General features: G+C 53.8%; 1 protein-coding gene across 2 annotated transcripts in view; it reads right to left on the bottom strand.

Moving 5' to 3' along the window:
• The window catches only part of ADARB2 (adenosine deaminase RNA specific B2 (inactive)), a 418,115-nt gene that overhangs the window by 133,061 nt on the left and 260,406 nt on the right, over positions 1-24,648 (bottom strand). The window contains exon 2 of one of the 2 annotated variants that reach the window (XM_053895707.1): positions 1,108-1,194. The exons of the other annotated variant lie outside the window; for it this stretch is intronic. Within the exon in view, the coding sequence (XP_053751682.1) occupies positions 1,108-1,194 (87 nt within the window). The remainder of the gene's footprint in view (positions 1-1,107; positions 1,195-24,648) is intronic. 2 annotated transcript variants of the gene reach the window in all.

Genomic DNA, 24,648 nt, shown 5'->3' with positions numbered 1-24,648 from the left:
ATTGACCGAGTCCTAGAAATTTTCCCATTTAGACCCCGAGAGAAGAAAAACAAGCACTTGCCAGACTTTCCCTTGGGCGCATGTGCTTTGCTGAGGCTCTGACCCCGAACTGAGGGTCCAGAGACGCATGTTCTGATTTCCCCGCAGGGCAGCGACCTCAGCCTCCAGTCCCCTTGACGGTTGGGTTTCCTGGGAGGGGCCCCTGCTTCTTCCCAGCTGGCGGCAGAGGGGACAGCACTCCCGTGTGGGTCCCCGACGGTGCCTTCTGCCCTGGGAGCTCCCGCACACGCCCCTCGCCCCCTCACCGCAGGCAGTAAGCACGCCCTTCACTCTTGGCTGGAAGGGCGACCCATCTGTCAGGTAATATTGAAATGCGAGAGGGATCTGCGTAGACTGGGATGCTTCACCCCTCGCGTGAATGGTTGACAGTGTGCCACAGACTGGAGACCGTGTGTGCCAGGCACGCCCGGGCGCCTGCACACGCACGCCAGCCCTGCCTCCCTTGGGGGCCCTCAGTGGTCTCGGCAGGGGGACTGTTCAGATCCCCTTCCCCCAACCAGCTTTTTGGTCCCCACACCACACTGCTTTGGTGTCTGGTTTCATCCGTGAGCCAGAACTATTGTCCCAACGGGCAGGCAACCATCCAGCTCTTTCCTTGTTGAATGATCATACAAACTGTGTTCACCTCCCTCTCTCCCTCCTCTCTCCCCCTCTTTCTCCCTTCCTTCCTCCCCCTCTCTCTTTCTACCTCCCTCCTTCCCTTCCTCCCTCCCTTTCTTCTTTTTGGAGGGAAAAACAAAGGAAAGAGAGGCGGGGCGGTCCAAGAGAACTGTTTTTTCCCTGCAATTGCTGGAGTTCTCAATTATATAGTCACTGCTCATATTTTCCCACCACCCAGGTGGGGACAGGATTGCAGGTGGGGATGGGATTCATGATGGGGAAGGGACTCCAGGTGGGGACAGGAGTGGAGCCTCCTGCTCTGGGAAACCCACACAGTCCCCCCCCCCCGTCACCCCAAGGGTCTCTCATTCGGGGACAGTAGAGGACACCCCTTCAGCGCATGGGGCTGGGACCCCCTCCACTCTTCAGGGAAGGGAAACCGCTTACTTAGATTGTCTTCATCCTCCGTGTTGGTGGCCCCAGGGCTTAAGTGCTTGAAGGGAGCGATGAAGGCTGACAACATGGTTACTTTGTCTGGAAAAAAAAGAAGAACAGGAAATGCACTTTTGACATTGAGTTTCAGAAAAACTCAGTGCTCTCCCAAGTTCTTATTACTGAGGGTTTGGACGGGGCGTTGAAGGCTCGTTTTGGCTTCAGCCACTTCATTCTGGTTCAGTCTTTTATTGAATTTCTGACAGCGTTTTCATCAAACCCCTCTCTCCATTCAATTTTAGACTTTATGATTTCCATCTTTCTTCTTTTCTCATTTTTGGCATCTCCCCTCCTCTTGTTCCCTGTCCCTCAAAACTCCACAAACGATCGTCTCCAGGGCAACAACCTTGCGTGGGCTCCTGGGGTGCTGGGTGGGGCAGAGCTCGGGCCGAGGGCATTTCACAGGGAGGCAGTGAAGCAAGTACCAAAAAAAAAAAAAAAAAAAAATGCCACAATTAAACGAGAATCGTGCAATTCAAGCCAAGACCTTTCCTCCCCGTCAGTGGAGAACTTGCCATGTGGGCCGGAAGTGCATGAGCAAGGATGGACCTTCAAGCTGCCAAACAGGGGCAGCGAGTGAGGGAGGGAGGGGTGCAGGATGGGGGCCCCATGTCCATCCTGCAGATGGGCGCCCAGCAGAGCCTGGAGGGGAGCTGGCGGGAGGACAGACAGTGGAGACAGCATCATCCCATGTTTGGGCTCTTGACATCTGCGTGGGCAGCTGGCCCGGGGGGACGCTGCTCGTGGCCGACGGGACGTGTTTTCCCACAGTCTCAGCGCTGCGAATCTTTTTATTTTATTTATGTATTTATTAAAAAAATTTTTTTAATGTTTATTTTTGGGAGACAGACAGCACAAGTGGGGGAGGGGCAGAGAGAGAGGGAGACACAGAATCCGAAGCAGGCTCCAGGCTCCGAGCTGTCAGCACAGAGCCCGATGTGGGGCTCGAACCCATGGAACACGGGATCATGACCTGATCCAAATTCGTACGCTTAACTGACTGAGCCCCCCAGGCACCCCTCAGCGATGAGTCTCTTAAAAAGAAAGACAGGATTGTGGGAGGAGTTCAGAGGGGAGGCACTACAGACGGAATATTAAAGGGCCCGGAGGAAAAGCTCCGTGTTGTAGAGACTCCACTGATTACATCCAGCCTCCAGAGCTAGGCGCTTGTCCACAGGGGAGCCTCCTCGGGGGCAGAGGCGAGTGCACCCTGGGTCCGCATGTGGACACCCGCCTCTCCCGGGCCCCCTCCCCACTGTTCTGGGCAGTCCTCGTGTCCGGACCTAGCCTGCAAGGGTTGAGCTACTTTGCTACGGGGACACTCCGTAGGAATTGGTTGGCACCAGAGGGCAGGGTTTTCATTGCCCCCTGCTGCTTCTGTCCGCAGGAAGGGGGACTGCTGGCGTGTGGGGCTCCTTTTTGGGCATAGCTCTGACTGTGACTTCGCCTGAAAACCTCAGCTGGTGGTTTTATCTGCAGTTAGCCTTCAGGCGTTCAGACCCAGGCCGGCAACATGCTCTTTTTCTTTCAATTCTGAGCCCGTTTTCTCTTTACCCAAGCTTCCCAGAGGCCAGAGGACTCCACATTGAAATTCATTCAGGAGCCTGTTAACAGCTGTTGTTTCCAGTGGGGACGGGCAGCGATGTAATGTTCACTCAGAGAGAACAATAAATAACTCAAATATAAAATGCCTGCTCCTTCTTCATTCTACGGAACGAGAAGAATAAGCCAGGGAGGCACTGGCTCTCCCAGACCCTCACAGCCCAAGCTAATTTACTATGAGGGAATGAAATCTTTTGCTTGAGTTATAATTTCATTAAGGGCGCCCAATAATGTTACACAAAGAGTGTGAAGCTCAAATGATTTAGTCTGGAGCATCTCAAAATGAAATTACATTTTTCTAATAGAGCGGAGGCTACCAGCCAAACACCCACAAAAATACACTAAACCATTTCAGAGTTCACCTTAGCAAAATTGTGAAATATTTAAAGACTGTTTCAGATCCTCAGAGTTCTTGCTTTCTAGGGTTGCCAGATTTATCAAATAAAAACACAAGACCCCGAGTCAAAACTGAGTTTCAGATAAACAGCAGATACTTATTTAGGATGTATAAATGTCCAGTATTGTGTGCCGCGTGCATATACCGAAACGTTATTCAGTTTATCTGAAATCCAGATTTAAGGCAGGGGACTTGAATAGACATTTCTCCGAAGAAGACATCCAGATGGTCAGCCGACACGTGGAAAGATGCTCCACATCAGTCGCCATCAGGGAAATACAAGTCAAAACCACGAGACACCACCTCACACCCGTCAGAATCGCTCCCATCCCAAAGCCAGCTAGGAGGTGACAAGAGTCGGTGAGGATGTGGAGGACTTGGAGCCTTGACCACCGAGAGTGGGAGTGAGAAATGGTGCAGCCACCATGAAACCAGCAAGCCCACGTGTGGGTCTGCACCCAAGAGAATAGAAAGCAGGGTCTCAGAGAGGTATTTGCGCCCCTGTGTTCCCAGCAGCGCTATTCAAAACAGCTGAACGGTGGAAACAGCCACGTGTCCGCCTGACAGAGGAGTGGACAACAAAACGGAGTGAATGCACACAGCGGAACATTATTCATCCTTAAAAAGGGAGGCGACTCTGCAAGACGTGACCACATGGATGAACCTTGAGGCCGTTATGCTGAGTGAAATAAACCAGCCACAGAAAGACCAATACTGTGGGATCCACTTATTTGAGGTCCCTAGAGGAGTCAAAGCCACAGAGACTGTACAATGGTGGGTGCCAGGGGCTGGGGCTGGCGGGGGTCAGTGTCTAGTGGGGACAGAGATTCAGGCTGAGAAAATTAGGAGGTTCCGGAGATGGGTGGTGGTGATGGTTGCCTAACAATATATATGTATTTAATGCCACCAAACTATATGCTTAAAAACCGTTAATGTGTCAACTTTTATGTTATATATATTTTACCACAATTTGATCATTCAAATTTGACTGGATATCCGGTATTCTATGTAGTAACCCTACCTCTTTCACATCCTATCGACTCCTCTGCGGCAGTGGATTTTAGGTTCCCAGCCCAAACTCGCCAACCCGAACAAAACACGGCACCTGCTGCTGGCCTGTCTGCTGGGGAAGCCCACATCGTTGCTTCTGCGAGAATCAGTTGTCCCTGAGAGTGGGAATGCTGCCGCTTTAGCGTGTCATTAGGACACACGGCGGGAATTCTAGTTTTTATTTAGAATAATCACAATGAAAATGATTCAGTGTCAAAGCCTTTCTTTGTGGCTGTTTCCTTGACCTGCTGTGTCAGCTGAGCCTCCCGTTGGCGTGGTCCCGTCTGAGCTGCGCTCAGACTTCCGGCTCTGTCTGCTGTCTATGTTCACCGCAGTCGTGAGGTCGGGCGCATACGGGTTACTGATGAAAACGGAGGCTGTGCTTTCATTTTACCCAATTCCAGACATTTTGTGTACACCGAGAGAGGCTGGCTCCAGAATTCCCCACGCTTCTGCCGCCCCCACCCCCCGTGTAAAGTCGGGAAGAAGGAGAAGGTGTTTCCTGTAGGGAGAGTATCTGGAAGGGGTGGCTGGGCCCTGCACCCAGAGTATCTGATGTGGCCCAGCCGGAAATTGAGCCGAAAGAGCAGCCCTACACTGGCCGTGATGCTGGATGGCGCCCGGGGCTGCCTTCCAGCCAAGACTCCCTCTCCGGGAAGGCCCGGTCGCCATTTGTCATATCACAGCACGCTGTTTCTAATGCATTTCTCAAAATGATCCAGGACATTTGCGTTATAAACCTTATTACTCATTGCAAAATAAAGGCCTATGGCCCCGTGGAAGTGATGTGATTTCATGTATTTTCGGAGCACGTGGGAAGCATTTTCAGAGGGCAGAAACTCTTTGCTGGAACCAAACGAGATCACGTTCACTGAGAATATTGATAACAAAGAACAAATACAATTTGGTAGTGATGTAAAGATAGATAAATAGTCCAGGGGGACAACACAGAGCATTCAGGAATAGAATCGTACCTATAAGATCAATTGATTTTCAACAAAGAATTCAAAGTAATACAATGGAGTGAAAGAAAGTCTTATCAACAAACAGCTGAAAAAACTGTACACCAGGTTGGGAAAAATGAATTCTGAGCTGTGCCTCATACCATACATGGAGATTGTCACCAAATGGGCCATAAACCTAAATGTGAAAGCTATAACTCTAAAACTTGTGGAAGAAAATACAGATCACTGTCATGGTCCTCATGTGTGCGGATTTCTTAGGACACAGAAAAGCACTAATCATAGAAGAAAAAAACAAATCAGTTTTCATCAAAATTAAAAATTTCGGCACTGAAATACACTGTTAAGAAAACAAAAAGCAGGTCGTATGTTAGGGTAACAGATATATAATCAAGACAGTTGATTTGTATCCAGAGTATAAGAACCCTTTCGACTGGATAATAAAGGGAAAAAAGTCCAAAGTTTAAGAAATGGGCAAAATACTCGAACAGAAACTTGACAGAGGAGAATATCAGAAGCCAGTAAGCCCATGCAAAAGTGCTTAACATCACTACACACAGGGGGAAATGCAAATTAAAACCAGAAAGGCGTAGTGTGTCAGGGCACAGCAGTGGAACAGCTGAGACTTAGGACCGTAGCTCAGTCTAGGCAAAGACACAGGGGGACCAGGACGCACCACTCTGTCCCTAGGACACTTTGGAAGACGTTTTGGCCGTTATGTATACACCTGTTACGCTTCTAAATATTTACCTGAGATAAATGAAACACATGTGTTAAAAAAAAAAAAAAGATTTGTGCAAGAATGTTTAGAGACATTTCATTCATTACAGCTCAAAATTAGAAACATCCCGCATGCACATCAGCAGAAGAATGGATAAGTGAATTGTGTTACATTTACATGAGGGGTAACAATCAGCAACCACAATGCCTGAGGGACTATGGATGAAACTCTAAAACATTATAGTAAGAAAATAAAAATCTGGGCACAGAAGAGCAGGTGGGAAGTACTTTCATTTCTATGCAGTTCCCAAACAGGCTGACCACTCTCTGGGGAAAGAAGTCAGGTGGCGGCCTGGAAGAGTGAGCGTGCGCAGTCGTGGCCCCCCAGGGGCACTGGGTTCTCGGGTTTGTTTTTGCTTACTTCATGGAGTTGGAAGCTCAAATATCTTAGAAGGCTCTGCGGTGGTAATAGGAAGAGTCACCGCCTGAAAGGTGGAGCCCCTTGGAGACACCCTCAGACTCCCGTCAAGACTGCTCATGCCTGGAAACCAGGGGAACTGGCGGGGATGGGGGTGGAAGTGAGAACCACAGCAGGTGCCCAGAGAACTGGAGCACGCCTGCCACGCCTGTGACACAAGACTCTGCTTACTCATGAGGGCGGCAGGAGGGGCTGTGGAACCTGGTTCGTAAGTGTGGTGATTGCCTTTACAAGCTGTTTTGTTTCTAAATGATGTATGAAGCAATTTTACTAAGTGAGATGAATTTTTTTATTTTTTTTTTATTTTAGAGAGATTGTGAGCACGGGAGACAGAGAGAGAATCCCAAGCAGGCTCTGTGCTCAATCCCACGACCCTGGGATCCTGACCTGAGCCGAAATCAAGGGCCAGACGCTTAACGGACTGAGCCGCCAGGCACCCCGGTAAGAGGAAAATTTTAGAAAGTCCTCTGGTGCTTGAGCACATGTCAGTTACCTGGAGAGTGTGTTCATGTGATATAACGTGTTTGCTGGAACTTTTACTCAACCGGAATTGCTAAAATATCTAAGCATTCGATCTTCTGCTCTGCCTCCTTAAAAGCACTAAATATTTCACAGTTTAGGTTATTTTTAAAAGTTCCATAAGTTGAGCACTTTGGTTCGTCCCTCATTTCAACAATTTAAAGTGAGGTTTTGAACAACACATCTCTGCTTTGTCGGCCACACTCGTGCCCACGTCTAGCACAGCTCAGCTCTCTCAGACAGTCGTGTCCCTGGACAAGAAGGTGACAGTTGGAAGCCACAGAACTCTGCTGGTGCCTCTGGGCTACAAACCTCAGCCCCTCCAAAGTCCCTTTCTTAGGGTTTCTTTTTGCCAAAATGCACTCTGACAGATGGCCTCCCTCAAGCCTGACCCACTTTCCTTCCTAGCCGTATACTGTGATCAGATACAGGTATGTCTTTAATGGATGTTACTTCTTTCTAAACACAAACACAAATCAGTTTGAACAGGTGGGTTACCCTGGGAAGCAAAAAAATAATTAACCTCTATGCGGGCAGGAGGAAAGGAGTAACATCTTGGGGGAAAGGCAAAGGATTTTTCTCAGAGTTTCAGGAACATGTATTTTAAAACACTGTTTTCAAGCTGCTGTTCTATGAACGACACAAGGGAGGTCAGGCAACATTAACGCAAAGGAGATCCTGGGTCTGCATGGGGTTTTGTGGCACACAAGGAGGTCTGATTCTCACAAGAAGATGGAGACCTCTTTTGGAATTTCCCGATAGGGAGCAGTCGTGAGTGGTCTTGAACGGGTCCAGTAAGCAGGCGGCCAGCATGGAGTAAGTCACTCGTTCGCCATGTGGGCTGAACTATGACTTTCCCCCAAATCCACATTGGAGCCCTGACTCCAGGGACTCAGGGTGTGACTGTGTTTGGAGACGGGGTCCTCAAAGAGGGGCTGGAGGTGAAACGAGGTCACTAGGGTGGCCCCAATCCAATCACAGACACGCACAGAGGGAAGACCAGGTGGGGACATGGGGAAGGAATGGCATCTACACACCCAGGAGAGAGGCCTCAGATAAACCAGTCCTGCCCACGCCCGGATCTCACACTCCCTGCCTTCAGCATGTGGGACAGTGAATGTCTGCTGTATAGCTGCCTGGTCTGTGGTCCTTTGTTACAGCCTGAGCTGACTAATACCTTCACTCGACAAATCTTTGTTGAATGCAAATAGTTGCACACTTAATCCATTATTTCAAACTCCCAACGCCAAGAAGGAATCATGCAGAGAGACCTCGCCTGGCCAGGGGAATCTACAACCTCAGGGACCTCGCCTGGCCGGGGAGCATCTAGAATGCCAGGGACCTCGCCTGGCCGGGGAGGGGATCTAGAACATCAGGGACCTTGCCTGGCCGGGGGGGGGGGAATCTAGAATGTCAGGGACCTCGCCTGGCTGGGGGGGGGATCTAGAACGTCAGGAACCTCACCTGGCTGGGGGGGAGTGGTCTAGAACATCAGGGACATTGCCTGGCAGGCAGGGGGATCTAGAACGTCAGGGACCTCGCCTGGCTGGGGGGGGGGGGAGATCTAGAACGTCAGGGACCTTGCCTGGCAGGGGGCCATCTAGAATGTCAGGGACTTCGCCTGGCTGGGGGGGGGGATCTAGAACATCAGGGACCTTGCCTGGCCGGAGGTGGGGATCTAGAATGTCAGGGACCTCGCCTGGCCGGGGGGGGGGTGGTGTCTAGAACATCAGGGACTTTGCCTGGTGGGGGGGGGTCTAGAACATCAGGGGAACCTCGCCTGGCGGGGGGGATCTAGAACGTCAGGGACCTCGCCTGGCTGGGGGGGATCTAGAATGTCAGGGACCTCACCTGGCTGGGGGGGGGTGGTCTAGAACATCAGGGACCTTGCCTGGCCGGGGGGGGGGGATCTAGAACATCAGGGACCTTGCCTGGCGGGAGGGGGGGTCTAGAACGTCAGGGACCTTGCCTGGTGGGGGGGTGGTCTAGAACGTCAGGGATTTCGCCTGGCCCGGGGGGGGGGGATCTAGAACATCAGGGACCTTGCCTGGCCGGGTGGGTCTAGAACATCAGGGACTTTGCCTAGCTGGGGGTGGGGATCTAGAATGTCAGGGAGCTCACCTGGCCGGGGGGATCTAGAACGTCAGGGACCTCGCCTGGCCGGGAGGATCTAGAACATCATGGGAGGCATCCTTCAAGAGGTGACTGCTTAGCTGAGACCTAATAGGTAATAGTAAGTTTCCCATTTATTGAACTGGGAGGTCTGCTCCAGAACCGAGATATTCCTGCTGGAAGGGTGAGAATGGGACTGTGCACTTTAGGGAGGGAAGACCACCCCACCCAGAAGGAGCGGTGTGTGCAAAGGCTCTGAGTCAGTGCACCAGGCTCTCAGTTCAGCCTCTGAAGCTTGGCAGCTGTGTCTGGGTGCCTCCCCATTACCATGGACTTGGGGCCTTGATTCTGTATTGAGGGCCACAGGGGATCAGAGGGCAGCACACATGAGACTTCATGTGGGAGAGCCACCACTGAGGGACACTGGTCCCCTGGGGGGGTCACCACTGAGGACACGGTGGTCCCTGGGAGAGCCACCACTGAGGGACACTGGTCCCCTGGGAGGGTCACCGCTGAGGACACGGTGGTCCCTGGGAGAGCCACCACTGAGGACACAGTGGCCATTTTGACAGAGGTTCCTTCCCTCCCCTCCCCCGGATGGGCTCAGAATGGGTTCTGCGATGGTGAACTTCAGTCGGGACAGGATGGGTCTCTCGGGTGGGAAATGAGCATGGAGTTGAGGCTCTGCCTGGGATTTGCTGAGGGATTGGGGGGCAGAGCATGATAGTCCTTCTGTGTTTATAGCACGGAGTTGCAACTTCCAGTGAGCCAGTGGACCCTGCCTGGGCCCCAGTGCTTTCCCAGGAGGGCTCTGTGCGGGTGCTGGGTGTGCGCGGGGAATGGGCGACTGGGGAGCGGGAGCGCTCCCCTCCCCCTGGGACTCCAAGGACGTCGGGGGACACATGACCCCCATCTTCCTTCGCGAAGCCCCCAGATTTCTCAGGCAGCAAGCCCTAAGTGAAGGGCGCCTGAGCCCCAGCACCCCGCCTGCACCTGCGAAAGCGTGACTGTGGCTCCTGGAGCTCGAGCCCCGCCCTCGAGGTCCCGCACGGATGCCTCCCGAGACAGGCTCCCTGGGTGACGGTGACAGCACCGACGCAGGACATATCCCGGGAGGGGGAGGGGGGATCCTGATCAGGCCTCGATCGTGGCCCTACGACAGTCTCGGGGCCATGCAGACACTTTGGGCGTGATGCGAGCTGCACTCCACCACCCGGCGTATTTTTGTAAGCCGTGGAAAGCAAACACGCTGGCACCAGATTGCGGTGAGCAGAGAGCAGGCAAAGACAGATGGTCTGACAACTGATTGACGGATGAGAAGGTGACTCTAGTTAAGTTTTAAATGCGCACACGTAAAGGTGTGGGTTCACACTTCACTTTGACTCGAGCCCTCCCAATTATCCGGCCTGCAGTCTAGACGCTGACCCCATTCCAGGCTCCGCCGGCAGGCGGCCGTGACATCATTCTCCGAGTCAGCGTGGTGCCTCCACTAGGGGCTCCCCGTCCTTCCGGCCAGGACAGCAGTCTGTGAGGACGACAAGAGGTTTCAGACCTAACGGCCGTCCAGCCTGGATGCGGTCCTCACTGCCATCCCCGTTTGCGGCAGAAGGTCCGCGCCAGTAATGGGTCTCGGTGGGCGGGCGGCAAAGCCACGGTTCAGCTGGGACTCTGAGGCCGTTTCAGACTGCGCTTCTCCCAGAAGGTCTTCTTTCTGTTGCAACCAGCGAGGTCAAAGTTCATCAGAGCCCCCCCCCCCCCCCGCCCCCATCCCATCAAGGTCACAGTTCATCTGAGCTCCTCCCACTCCATCAGCAGATGGTGACCGGACTGGCTGTGAGGAGCAGTGAGTATACGAGAGGGTCTACAAGACACGGTTGGACTGTGATCCCGGCCAGGAATTCTAGGAGAGACTTATCTTGAGGCTGGAAATTCTCACCAATGCAAGTAACCCCACAGACCTGATAGGCACCCGGGGGGCTGTAGTTAGGGAGCCGTGGGTACAACGAGAGTATAACACTCCGCAAATAAGCGCGAATCCTGCGCTGTCTGGATTTCTTGCCCCTAGAGACACGCCGCCCCCAAAGTCCTTCGGTGTGGTCGGTTCCTTACAGCTCCTTGGGCTTCCTTCCTTAGCATCCTGGTTTCTTTGGAGACATGCGAAACCAAAATGCCTTTATTTTGCAGTTTTACATCCTATTCTTCCGTTTTTTATGAAAAGACCTCCCGTGTTAGTTTCCTCTGGCCCAGACCATCCTTCACCCGTTCTCACCTCGCGCCCTTCCTGCAGTAGAGGCTTCAACCCTCAACCGTTGCTTCTGTGAGTGAGTGAAAGCTTCACCAGCGTCCGTCTCTGACTCAAGGTCACCGGATTCCCTGAGCACCGAACGGCACATCTGTCGGGTGATAACCACGACTCTACAGAAACACCATGAGTGGCACATTTGTGTTGGTTAATTGTATGGGTTACCTTGAATGGGCCCTGGGCGCCTGGATATGTGGCCACACATGATTCTGATGCATCTGTGAGGGAGTTTCTGGTCGAGACCAGAATTCGAATCGGAGGACTGAGTCGAGCAGAGAACTCCGGCTGAGGTGGGCCTCACCCAATCAGTTGAGGACTTGCACAGACAGAAAGGTGGAGAAGGGAGGGGGATTCTCACTCTTCCAACTCTTGGTTCATGGGCCTTCACATATGGACTGGGGTCTCGGAACCTGTAGCGCCAGCTCCCCTGGGTCACAGACCTTCCAGCCGTTTATCATCTTCCTGCTCTCCAGCTTGCAGGTGACAGACGGTGGTGGGGGGTGGGGCTCTGCATGCTCCGTGATGAGGGAGCCGGCGCCTTGTAATCTCTGTTACTCTGCTGGCTTCCTCTCTCAGGACTCTAATGTGGCACTCGCGCCCCTGTGGCATGGCTACTTTATATACACACCCACGGCGCAGCAGAGCCCGGGTGACCGAACCTGTGGCCTCTTCTCCCTTCCCCGCCTGAAAGTCAGCCGCGTCCAGATCAGGGAGCTTGTGCGGGGCAGGCGTGCCCTTGCCAGCATGCTGTCCGAGGCCGCGTGTGACGGCCAGCGTCCCCGCAGTCCCTCCATGCGCGCTCTCCCACCTGAGCGGGGGCTCTGGGCTCGGAGCGGCATCCCTGAGGGTTTCTGCTGCGGTCCCAGGCGGTCCCAGGCGGTCCCGGTCTGCCCAGCGTGACTGTCAGCAACTTGTGCTCGCCGACAGGGGTCGTGGCTCGCGTGGGCGGCAGCGGGCGTCCCGCGCTCAGACGGAGCTCTCATTTGCAGGCGGGTGGCCCGGAGGCGTTCTCCTCCTCCAACCCCGCCCGACTCCCTTGTGACGCGTTGGCCGCCTTTCCCACTTCCGGCAGGCACTGTGCCGGATTGCTGTAGACGCGTCTGAGTCCCTCTGCTCCAGACGCGGTGAGCGTCTCCCGTCAAATCTAGCATTCCCGGTGTTCATCGCCCCCGCGCTCGATCCCTTCCGCCTGGGGTTCCAACGGGAAGTCTGAGTCACGGGACTCACCTGCTTCCTCACGTGGTGACCTGGCGCCCTGCTTTCCCAGTGTGCCCCTGGCCGCTGTCGCGTCCGCACCCCTGCTCTCAGCCCGCCCGCGTCCTTCCCGGGTTTCGGCGCTGATCCCCCATCGGTCTGTCCTTCCAACGGTTGCCTGAGCTACTCTCCTCATGGGGTCCTGCAGGGTCCGGCAGGGAGGAGGGAGCACAGAGCCTCTTGGTCTCTGCTGGTCTGAACGTCTGGCGTGTGGCAGGGGCGGGGGGAGGTGAGAGTGTCAGGTGCCCGGTGGGCAGGAGAGGAGCCACCAGCCCCCAGGGCTCCGTTTCCCAAGCATGTGAGCTGGTGGTACCTCCAAGGGTCAGGGCCCCCCAGGACAGTGACAGTCTGCAGAGATCACCACACAGGGCTTCCAAGGGGATGGCGCTCATGGAAGGAAGGACTTTCATTCTTCAAGACGAATAGTCCTCTCCGAGCCCCGCCTCAGAGGCCCCCAGGGCAGCAGATGATGCCGCCCTGAACGTGAAGTTTGACACGGAGGCTGGACTCTATGCTGCCGTGAGTGACCGTGAGACCCTAGATGTCTCTCATGTGCGTGATGCTCTTTGAAGGACCTGACTGTGCCTTGTTAGTCATGGGTGTTCTGGTGGTTGTTGGAGGAGAGAGTGGCGAGGTCACTGCCCATCCCAGTCACCGCCCCATCCTTACGGTCTTTCCTGTGACAGGATTCCCTCCGGTGTTCACTGCCCACACCTCATGCTGGGCTGTCCCCACGTGTCTGCCTTTGCTCCGTGTTTGTTTCACCAGATGGACCACTAGCCCCGCGGGTGTGCAGGCTGCCTGCTCAGGGTGTCTGGGTCCCAGCCCACTCCCAGCTGGGGGATCGGCCCCGTTGCCTGGCCTCCCCAGGTCTCCATTCCCTCATCTCTGAAATGCAGTCACCCCCTACGTCAGGGGTGTGGGTCAGATTTAAGTGAGATGTACGGGTGACACACACATCCTGACAAGGGACACGTACCCAATACAGGTCAGCAGTGACTGGTTCAAACACGATGATGAAGTCAGAACAATCTAGGACGCAAGCAATTTCTTGATCTTACTAGGCTGTCAGGAGATGCTTGGTGACTCCTGCATTCCTCAAGTCAACTAGATCTAGCGTTGTTTTTATTTTGTTTTCTTACATTATTTTTATTATTTAAGGTGCTGAAGCGAGTTCATTCGAGAGCAAGAAATGAGACATCACGGAAGCTCCTGGCAGGGCCCCCTGTCCTCCGCTGACTTTGTTAAGTCCCACTGTCAACAACAGTAATGTCTTCAATGCTGTTTGAAATTTGGCTAATTTCTCATCTCTTCTATGAGTTAGATATTCTAATAACCGAGAATAGAACACTGATTACATAAGCAGTTGTTTAGAGAGCAGGTCAAAGTGTTGGTATCTGAATTTGCAAGTCTAAATTTAATTATTTCCCTTTAGAAGGGAGCTCGTGGCTGATGTATGTAAATTTCCAAGCTAATAGCTCGTCTGTTCGTGCAGCATGCCCAAGGCTGACCTGAACCCATGGTACCCAAGTGGTTCTCTGCTGTTCTGATGAGTGGTCACCTATGATGCTCACACATGGTGGGGGCCTGAGGCAAGTGCTGTCCTGAAAAGTCAAGGCTCCTCAGACCCAGACTGGCATTCGTTGACTCCATTTGCTCAGTCAACAAAGGGTCATGGAGAACATACTATGCTCCAAAGCCTAGGACACCCCTGGAACACTCTAGAACAGTCTAGAACTTCCTTTCCTTTCCTTTCCTTTCCTTTCCTTTCCTTTCCTTTCCTTTCCTTTCCTTTCCTTTTTCTTTTTTTAAGCTTATTTATTTGTTTTGAGAAAAAGTGAGAGAGAGAACCCCAAGCAGGCTCCAAGCTGTCAGTGCACAGCCTGATGTGGGGCTCAAACTCACGAACCGTGAGATCACAACCTGAGCTGAAATCAAGAGTGGGACGCTTCACTGACTGAGCCACCTGGGCGCCCCTCTTGCTCTATTTTCTGTGCAGACTGTATCACATCTTCAGTGCTATTTGTCACGCCTGTTTAATTGGCCCTCTCTCCCGACTAGACGCGGAATCACATGGGTAGACGGTGTACCTGCTTTCACGATAAGACCCTGCAGTTTGCAGACCAACCCATTGGTCTGCAGGATGGGTGGGTGCTAGTCACACATCAGCGATGTCCTTTCCCCTGGCCACTGTTTTCCTTACACGGCGCCATTTCCCTCCTTGCTGACTGAACTCCAGTCGGTGTTCAGGCTCATCCAGCCCTGCTGCTGACGTCTCGGCCTCTTCACCCCCTTGTCGCTCACTAACGCTCAGTTGTGCCGCGCGGGTACTCTTAAGCCCCACCCCCACGTGTTCAGGGGCTCTGTGGTCCTGCTGGGAGGTGCATCAGCCCACACACGCCGTCACCGAGAAAGCCGGGGCGCGGCCAACCGGGGAAGGCGTACCCATGTCCCAGATCAGGACCATAAGTGACCCTTAGAGACGGAGTAGGTGGGTGCTGTCGCCAGGGTGTGCAGTTCAGGGTGGCCTGGCAGGGGCCCGTGCAGGCAGTCCACGGGACCAGGCCCCACGCAGCCTGTCCCAGGAGGGACTTTCCCGTCTGGTTCCGGTTGGCCCTGATGCACGTGGAGGAAGAGGAGCCAGCGCTCAGCTGTTCAGGGAAGAGGAGAAAATTCTGGAAGAGCGAGGGCGGTGTGTGGCGGGCAGAGATGAGGAAGCCAGACAGAGGACGGCTTGACGTGGGCTCTGGGTGCTGCCCTGGCCCCAGGCCTCCCCTTCCTGCCAGAGGGAGCGAGCAGATCTCGTGTCGCGTGCGCGGGCACTTGAGGAGACCGCCTGGGAGGCCGTGCCTGCATCGGGCTCCGTCGGAGGGGAAGGCGTTCGCAGGGCGAGGCGCGCTGCCTTGTGAAGTACGAGCTTCTGATTACTTGTGCTGAACTGCAAGGCGAGTAGAAAGTGGTATGGTGGATGGATTTTCTATGAGACGGGCAACGTGTGTGTTGTTCTCTATTAGATTCCGTGAAAATCAATCTGCAACCTAGTTCAGCCTGGTAAAATTAGATCTAAAACTATTTAATTTTGTTTCAGGAGTGTTTTTCCCATCTGATGCCTAGCCTGAGGACACACAGTGATAAAATACCTTGAGTTATTACCAGCTCTGTGCGCCTCTGTCTGGGTGAGACTCACACAGTGTTATGTATTCGCTCCGTACCGCTGCTCCAGAGCCCGGGATAAAATGCAAGCCTTCCCCGTTACTGAGAGCCTCGTTTTTTATGCTCCTCTTTTGCATTCCACATGGTTCGGTAATAAGAAGTGGCAAATGGATGTTTTTAATTTGCCTGAGAGTGTGTTTTTGTGTGTTTGGGGTCAGACCGGCTAAATGGCTGAGCGCTGTGAGCGGGGAGCGTTTGGGGGCGGCCGCACTCTGGCCGGGCCGGCCCTTAAAGATGGGGGTGAGGGAGGATTTTGAGTTGCTGCTGCTTGGACCAGAATCTTCTCCACTTGGGGGCTCTGGTAAGAAGGGAACAATCAGAGGGTTCCAAGAACACCTCGTCAGGGCACCAAGCATGACAACAGACACCCGTGTTTGCCGATGCTAATGTTAAAACCAGTGTTACACTTTGCTAGGATCCCGTCCCTTCCCAGGGCTTCTGCGTCTCCCTGGCCTGCTCAGCTGACCCCGCTCTCCCAGTCACAGGCGGGAAGAGACCCCGGGATGCGAGGCGCCTACAAGGGTTGGAGGGAAGCAGGCGTGGGGGCCAGCTGTGGGTGGGCTTTCCAGTGAGGCATGGTGAGGCACACAGAGGTGTGAAAAGCAGGGACAAGTCACACCGTGCCCCGTGGAGCGTTGGGGCCTTGGCTCGAACGGGCGGGGCTGTGGGAGGCGCTACGGTGCCGGCTACATGGCAGTGACGCAGGGCTTGGTTTTACTCCCCATCCAGACAGACTTCAGTACCACACGTGGCCCCTCACTGCATCATCCCTGGTCTTTCAGGGGTGCTGTGGGGTGCAGCGTGGCCCTCTCGGCTTTCCTCTTCTCTGGTAGGAAAGTCAGGTGCAGGGCGGTGGGGTGAGTGACCACGAAGGTGGGCGTGTGGCTCGCACGGCCCCCGCCGCTCAGCTGTGTTGGTACGACCAGGCTGAATTAAAGTACTCAGATGGGTTAGTCATGGCCAAGAAGCATTTGCATAAGCAAATACACTTGAGGAATGCCGAGTTCTATGAAACTGAGCACATCTCTCTACCGAAGGGCTTCCGGGGGCTTATAACGCACAGTCTGCTAATGTGACTTGAAAATCTTCACAATGGAGTGGGCAAACAGCACTTCTCATGACCTTGGAGCGTGTTTTTCAGGAGCACCTCATGGAACTTCTGTTCCACGAGATGTGACTGGAGAAATGCTGACAGATGGGGCTCTGGAAGGCCTCGCCTGATGTCTCGGGCACAGCCCTGCGGGCATTTCCGACGTGGTGCAGTGGAAAATCTCCAGTCAGCTGTGGATCTCTGGGATACAGGCTGGGGGTGGGGGAGCCTGCCTGACTCTGTCTGACGCAAAAGTCCGTGCACGCGTGCAGAGGTCTGGCCTCGTCAGGGGTGTATCTAAGGTCTGATTTTTGAGTGGTTCGCTCATCGGCAGTCACTCGGGGAGTATTTGTGAAAAGCCTACTGTGTGTAAGCACTGTCCTTGCACTGGGGGTCAGCAGAGAACAGGATAATGTCCTTCCTCTGCCCCCGGGACTCACACGCCGGCCTGTATAAGCTCAGAATGTATCTCCCTTAGCCCCTTGCACTGCAGATTCTGCCCCAAGGGTAAGTACCCACACACACCTGAAAAATTATTCTACCACCTTTGCGTCCAGCACATCTGACCATCGAGCGAAGTGTCATATCACCACCGGTGTCACGGCACAGTATCGGCTTCTCTGTCCCCGTGTGAGAGAAGGACCTTGTCTGGGCCGCCACCCCCCGCCTGTTCTGATGACGTGGGAACCCCAGACCTGGGGCAGGGGGAATAATTGTGGGGCGTGGCTACTATCCTTGAAATTGTGATTTTTGGGTTTTTCGTCTTCTCTTTCAAAGTTTACTTATTTTGAGAGAGAGAGAGGGAGAGAGACAGAGAGCGTGGGGGAGAGAGAGGGAGAGAATCCCCAGCAGGCTCCTTGCTGTCAGCGCAGAGCCTGACTCGGGGCTTGAACCCACGAACGATGAGACCCTGACCTGAGCTGAAATCAAGAGTTGGATGCTTACCCAAAGAGCCACCCAGGTGCCCAGTGATTTTGTTTTAACAGGACTTTTTGCTGCCGCTGCCCCACGTTCACCTGCAGACCGTGCCTGCCGGAGTGAACAGGCTGGGACTGCTGACACGGGAAGCTGGTCTGAGAACCCAGAGCAGCACAGAATTGCAAGAGTCCCACACACACCCTCATCAGAGCCGCTGTCACACTGTCTGTCACAGAGGTGGCCTTGGGCCCGGCTCACGCGGCCCCTTGTGCGCTGGCTCACAGCTGTGTCACTGGGAACACTTGTGGGGTTGCTGACTCAGTGCTCACGGGGAGCAGTGTTTTACCCCCGCTGTCACGAGTAGGGGTGTGGTCATGCTCGGGGCTCAGAGAACCAGGGCACAGTCCTCTTCTCCAAAGCTTGGAAGCCCAGCTGGTCTGGGAGGAGGAGTACTTTTAGCCAAAGGGCTCATGCCCCGTCAGTGTCTCTTGATGACAGGTTCCCGAGTGCCCTACCTCTTGTTTAATTAAAACGTAAGGTTCGTCGCCCCAAAGGAGAGAACGGGAGGCAAATCCTTTCTTTGAACTGAGGAAAGTGTTTCCAAGAACTGCCTTTGAGGCTCGACCGTGCAGAGGGCCACCGCACGGAGGGGCTGTGTTTGAAGGGTTCGTGTGCAGAGAGCTCGGCTGGAGAGACTTCCTGGGGGCCTGTCAAGCTTCTGGGCTCACGCTTCTCAATGTGTCTCAGAGGCCCTGCCTGGCTGTGATGTGCATCAGCAGCGATAATGGGGGCCGTGCATCTGGGTCCCCGGGCGGGGAGCTGTCAGCCTGCCCTCGAGTGTCTGGCTGGCCAGGAGCTCTGCAAAATGGAGCCGCTCATTTGCTGGCTGTCACCGCTCTGCTGGCGTTCCACGGTGTCCCCAGTGCCCGCCGGGTCAGAGCGGGCCGGGCCGCAGAGAGCGCCGTGTGGGGGCACATGGGGAGCACTGAGTCCGGCCCCGATGCCCGTGCGTTTAGTGAAAACACATCCTGCCATAACTCACAATCCGTACGTCAGGTGCGCACAGGGCAGGGCTTGGGAGGCAGTAACGCAGGCACCTCCCAGGCGTTACTGTGGATCGCGGGGGTCGCGGCTCTGGGGTCGAGACCGCCTTGCATCGCTTCACTGAAATCCGTGGACCCAAGACCCCAAAGGCAAAGCGATGAGTGGTTGTTCTGAAGTCCTTGAAATGAAAGCTGGAACGAGAGATGTTAGGGCCATCTTTCTGGATCTTTCTCGTCTCTCGGAAGTACCAGGCTTACTTTATTGCTTCTTTTACTTTAAACGGTTTAAGAATGTGGGGCTTGTGTAAACAGCACAATGTTCCTCTCTTTTTGTCCAAATTAAATCTCGGGTCTCAGAAGCTTCATAGGTAAGACTCCTGGTGTCGGGGCCGAGTAGGGGGTGCTGAGCCTGCACCCTGTCCCTTTAGTCCCTCGGGGAGCGCTCACACCCCTCCTGCTCAGAGCCTGGGGGTGCCCTGGGCACCGTAGGAGCTGAGGAGGCCAGGGGGGGAGCCCATGTCAGGATGCACACTGCACGATCCTCACACGCTCGGTCCCTGTGACAGGCTCGCATCAACAACAGCAAGTGTTTGCTGTGTGTGGACTGTGTCAGGGACACAGTGGAAAGAAAGCATCAGTGTTCATGCATTTCCTCAACTAGCGCCCATGACGGTCTTGAGATAGCTATCACCAGTAAGGAAACCGAGGCACGGAGGAAGTGCGCATTGGCTCACGTTCAGGCTGGCTGGCACGCAGGCCTGCGCGGAACAGCATGGACATCTGTGGCCAGGCTGCCGCGAGTCAGAGAATCTGGGGAGATGCACCGCCATGCACCCACAGCAGGCTGCCGCCTCCGAGAAGCCAGAGCGTTCACCCTCCTGCTTACAGACGTCGATGATAATTGTACTTTTCAAAACGGCCTGCCCTGATACGGGCACAGGCTTTTATCTGGATGAACAGACGGGTGTGGCCCAGAGCTGGGCGCCGGCCGGGTCTCAGGCCGATTGCCCAGCGAGTATCCCTGCCTTTGACATGTCAGCCCTCCTTCCGTGGCTGGAACACAGAGCTGGTGGACACATGTTGCCCTCAGGACACTGCGGCCCGACCAGCCTTCACTCAGACCCGCAGGTTCGAGCACAGCCACACGGACGGAGAAGGGAGCAGACAGCGGACGCGCCCTTGGCAGCTGAGGTGAGGACAGCAGAGGGCGATCGGAATTGACGGCGGCCATCTTCCAACGGGACCCCTTTCTTCTGAATCTGCACGGAGGAGATTCAGCCCCCCTGCACGGACTCTGTGACTTCCTGTAAGTAAACATGGCCTCGACTTCCCCCGTGTCTTCCCCCGTGGACTGAAGTGTCTTTCAAACTCTGGAGAAACTCTCGGACAGTTGACATGGCTGCTGGGAATGAAGGGCCATGTCCGGTGTTTCCGGGCTGCCAGGCGCAGAGCCAACGCGCCTGGAAGGGTACCAGCTGCCAGCACCGCGGCTGGTGTCGCTGGTGTGTCTGAGCTTCAGTGGGAGCCACCCTGGGCGTGGTCCCGTGAACAGAGGATTCGGGAAGTGTGGTGGGAGGCTGTGGGGAGCCGTGCGGAATAGGGAGGGAGCCCACGCCCTGCGGAGAGGCTGCCCTGGAGGATCCCCAGACCTGCGAGCTGTGAGGCCCATCCTCCTTGCTGCTGTGGGCACCGCAGAGCCCTCGGGATTACGACCTCACCTTAAATTAAACGTGTTGTTTTACACCAGCACTTTCACAGCCCACTAAGTACGCTTACCGGCCCTGAGCCCCGCCAGGGGCCGGCCCACCCCCGACCCACTTGCACCAGCCTGGCGGGAAGGCCTCTCGCCCTCTGCACCTGCCCTGTCCCTCTGTCCTCTGCAGGTGCCCCCAGAAGGAGAGCCACTTCTGGACATCTAGGCAGAGTTCACGGCTATTTGTGAGGAGGCCGTGTGCGGCTGAGGGACCAGCCCCGCTCCTGTAGCCCTGCCAGCACGGAAGGACGGAGCCGTCCTTGGGGCTGGGAAGGGGCAGGGGAGCCACCGAGCCCAAGTCCCCAAGGCCGAGGCCTGGCCTTCTGGTTGAACCACTGAAGTCCCGGCTGGCGCTGTCCTGCCCTCCTGCAGGGTGTTCACGGGGCCTGTGAGGAGTCAGTGTCCTGGTGGGGGTGCGCGCAGCCTCAATCCAGACCCCCCAAAATAACCAAGCGGGCGGCGGCCCGTCCCTTCCTTCACGGACAGATGTCAGGGTCAGTGCAGAACTAGGCCGTCGAATGCTCGTCTCCGGCCTGCAACCACCTGTCCTGCAGTTGAGTGATGGCGGGTAGGCGGGGCCATGGATGGGTTGCTGGTGGAGGATAGACAGGTGGATAGGCCCTGTACCTTGTCAGAGTTGTGGACTGTATCTGGGAATGTGGAGACCTGCCAGGTGAGAAGTCAGTCACTGTTTTTTTGGTGTGCTTGCTTATGTGTCAGAAAATGATAGTATGATTGGATTTCTCCATTTCATCAAGTTGGCTTTGTGCATATCAGCTAACTGCCTTAATATAATGGATTAGCTGTTTATTTAAAATTAAAAGTAATAGGGGCGCCTGGGTGGCTCAGTTGGTTAAGCGTCCAACCTTGGATCAGGTCGTGATCTCACGGTTCGTGGGTTCGAGCCCCACATTGGGCTCTGTGCTGACAGCTGGGAGCCTGGAGCCTGCTTCGGATTCTGCGTCTTCCTCTCTCTCTGCCCCTCCCCTGCTCGTGCTCTGTCTCTCTCACTCAAAAAATAAATATATGTTAAAAAATTGTTTAAATTAAAGGTAATACTATAGTTTCTAGTAAGGATAAAACTCAAGTAGGAGGTTATTTGCTTGATTCAGTTGACCAAAGGGTCAAAAGAAAGTAATTGTCAGTTTGGTGAAGAGTCATGTCTTTCCCAAATGCCACCTCTTCCAGGCAGCCTTCCTGATCAAAGTAAAGCAGTGGCACCTCTTCTGTGAACGTTGTTGGAGCTCATATTATGGTGGCTGGTGCAGGCTATTGTGGTGACGAGGACCCGGATGGCAGTCCCGGTTCTGTCACTTGTCACATGTGTGGTCACAACCTACACAGCGACTGGCCCTGGCCCTCCATCCCTGCTCTCCAAAACAGGCAGGAGCGATAGGGCTGAACTCGCGAGCTGTCTCGAGCAGGTGGGATTAGCAGTCTGGGAAGGTCTAATACCGACTGTCGTTCGGGCAGATCTCGTTTTCCTGCTGCAAGTTCTGAGACACGGCAGCCCGCGGGACACACACGCGTTCCTATGTGCACACAGAACACACACACAGGCATGGACACGTGCGTGTACACGCAGAGGTAAGTTGATATACACATGTTTGCACGTAAGATAGTGTTTGCTGAGCAGAAGGTCCTGGAACCACTTACTGCACATGTGAGCTACCGAGCGTCACACTGAGAGCAGCTGGAGGTGAAATCGTTGGGGCCCAGCGGGCATGTGCACATGGCCGTGTTTGCAGAGCGGACGGCCACCATTTCACTGACTTACTCCACGGGCCCGAGTTTTCCAGAGCGCCGGAGGCGGGGTGGGGCGGGCAGGCCCAGAGGGGCGAGCACCAGCTGGCAAGTATCGGCCCGTCCTATGGGGGCCACATCCTGTGGGTGTCCCTCTGCTCGCCCGTGTCCCCTCTTTATTTAGCACCAGCCCTGGAGGCCTGAGCCCACTGGCCATGCGGTGTTTACTAGGACAGTCCTGCTGGGAGCCGCCCTTCTCTTTCAGGCTGCCTGGAGGTCCTGCCTCCTTATGGTCAGCCACCCAACCAGGCCCGGAGGGTGGTGTCGAGGGAGAGGGTGGGGCTGTGATGTCCAGGCTGGGGTGAGGAAGTGTGTGGACAGGGATGTGCGGTGTGGACTAGGGCCAGGAAGACTCTGCATTTGTTGTGAGATTTCCAGGCGCTCTGCTACGTGTTCGCACCGTTATCTTATTGTCCCTAAAGTGATGAAGGGCAGATACTCTTAAGAGTCTTCCCGTGATGCCTGAGGTGTTAGGGAGATGTGCTACCAATGGTCACCTCATCGAGATGTCAACGAAACAACTGAAACCACGTGGAAAGAAGGGAAATTGCGCTCAACAGCAACTCTCTGAGGCATCTACCGCCTTGAGTGCGTTAGTTCTGCATGGTGCTCTGCGTAGACTCGAGAATGTTAGTCCGGGGCTGCAAGAGCAGCTGTCGAACGGCACACGGGTCCGAATTGTGTCCTCCCCAGTGCCCAGCTGGTTGTAGGTTGAACAATGTTGATGGAATGGTTTTTACAAAGTGCAACAGCATTCCAAATTCCTGTAAGTGTATCGAGCCTTCCAAATAAATACGTTTATATAAAAATATATGGATAAATGTATGTGTATAAACATATCGAGTTTCCAGAAACACTGAAAAAGCCAACGGGATGCCAGCATTGTCAAATGATGCATTATTTCGGTTGTTTTATTTTCTAGTACTGTTTGGACACTCTGGGGGAGGAAGATCCACTCCTCAATTTTTGCGAATTTTCTAGGAAATTCCCCTTTTCTATTGCATGTGTTACACACCATGAACCAGTTATGTGTGACCCGTGGCTTTTTGATAAGTGCAGCTGCAGAGCCTAGGGAAGAGAAAGATTCACCTCGAACACAGCGTCTCGAGCAAATAATGAGTTAATGGGCATGTAGACAAAGTTGGCTTTAAGAAAATAAGACAGAAGCAGGGGTTTATACACACACAGAAACGTCAGGTGACACCACATCTCAGGTGTGTACGGATCTCCTCTCCATTTAATACACAATTCTAATTTAGAACTCAGCGCGGGAAAGCGGAGCCTCATCACAATGCACTTAGGAGAAAATCAAGGGGAAATCAATGCAAGGGGTTTATCTCGCCTCTCAGCAGAGTGGGTGAGTTCAAGGGAAACCAGGAGCCCCTGTGGAGGGTACGGCTTCTGCAGACGGTGAGTCCCGAAGGCTGCAGGTGCATGAAGGGTGACGGAGGGATGCTGCTGGTGGCATAGGGGTTTGTCCCTCATGTCCGTCTACACAGCTCTTGTTAATATAACTGAGTGAGTTATACTGCCCAGGGTTAGTGCTCAGATAATCTGCTGAAGATCCTGGGTTCCCTTTTATCACACGGATCTAAGTGCTAACTAAGTGCTTGTTAGCTTTTCACATTATGTTGGAGGGATTCATTAGCTCTTCTGAATCTGGGTTTGTGCTTTAAGAGTCTTTAAAGATGAATCAAAGTGATTCCGTTCTGCAAGTTTTGGATTAGAAATCAGTGTCTCTCTGGATATCATCCAAGTGTAAAATGTAGCACAAATTGCCTTTAAAAATTAATAATTCACAAAATCTATGGGCTAAGCCCAGTCTGGCTTGAGAAGATAAGTAAAATAAATATTGTACAGTCAATTTTTAATAATCTGTGGCATGGAATTTAAGCACAAGAGAAAACATTTAGCAATTAGGCAGGAGCATTTGGTGCGTGATTGAATGTGAATAATAATATTTAAAGCCCCGTACCTTCCTTGCTTGCAGAAAATATCACTTAAAGTTCTAATCTAGCACACAACACAGCTCGTACCATTTCTTTGTTTAATGAGCTCCTGTCTTGAAATGTTCATGTTTGAGCAGTTACTTTTATAAGTATTTTTACATCGACAGCTATGTGTAAAACTGGCGAGAAGTAGCAGAGACAGATATTTGATGAGGGATTGTCAGACCAGTGCAGTCACAGAAAATAATATAATTAGATCCGTCACTAGGCTGGTAACCAGTGGTCGGGCATATTTATCTAATTATTGAGACAGCGCATTTACATCTGAGGG

This window comes from Panthera pardus, unplaced genomic scaffold (genome assembly GCF_024362965.1).
Source record: "Panthera pardus isolate Hobbes unplaced genomic scaffold, ASM2436296v1 HiC_scaffold_6, whole genome shotgun sequence".
NCBI classification, from domain to species: Eukaryota; Metazoa; Chordata; class Mammalia; order Carnivora; family Felidae; genus Panthera; species Panthera pardus.
The sequence above is the reverse complement of the archived record's forward strand: the minus strand, read 5'-3'. Positions and strand labels throughout refer to the sequence as shown.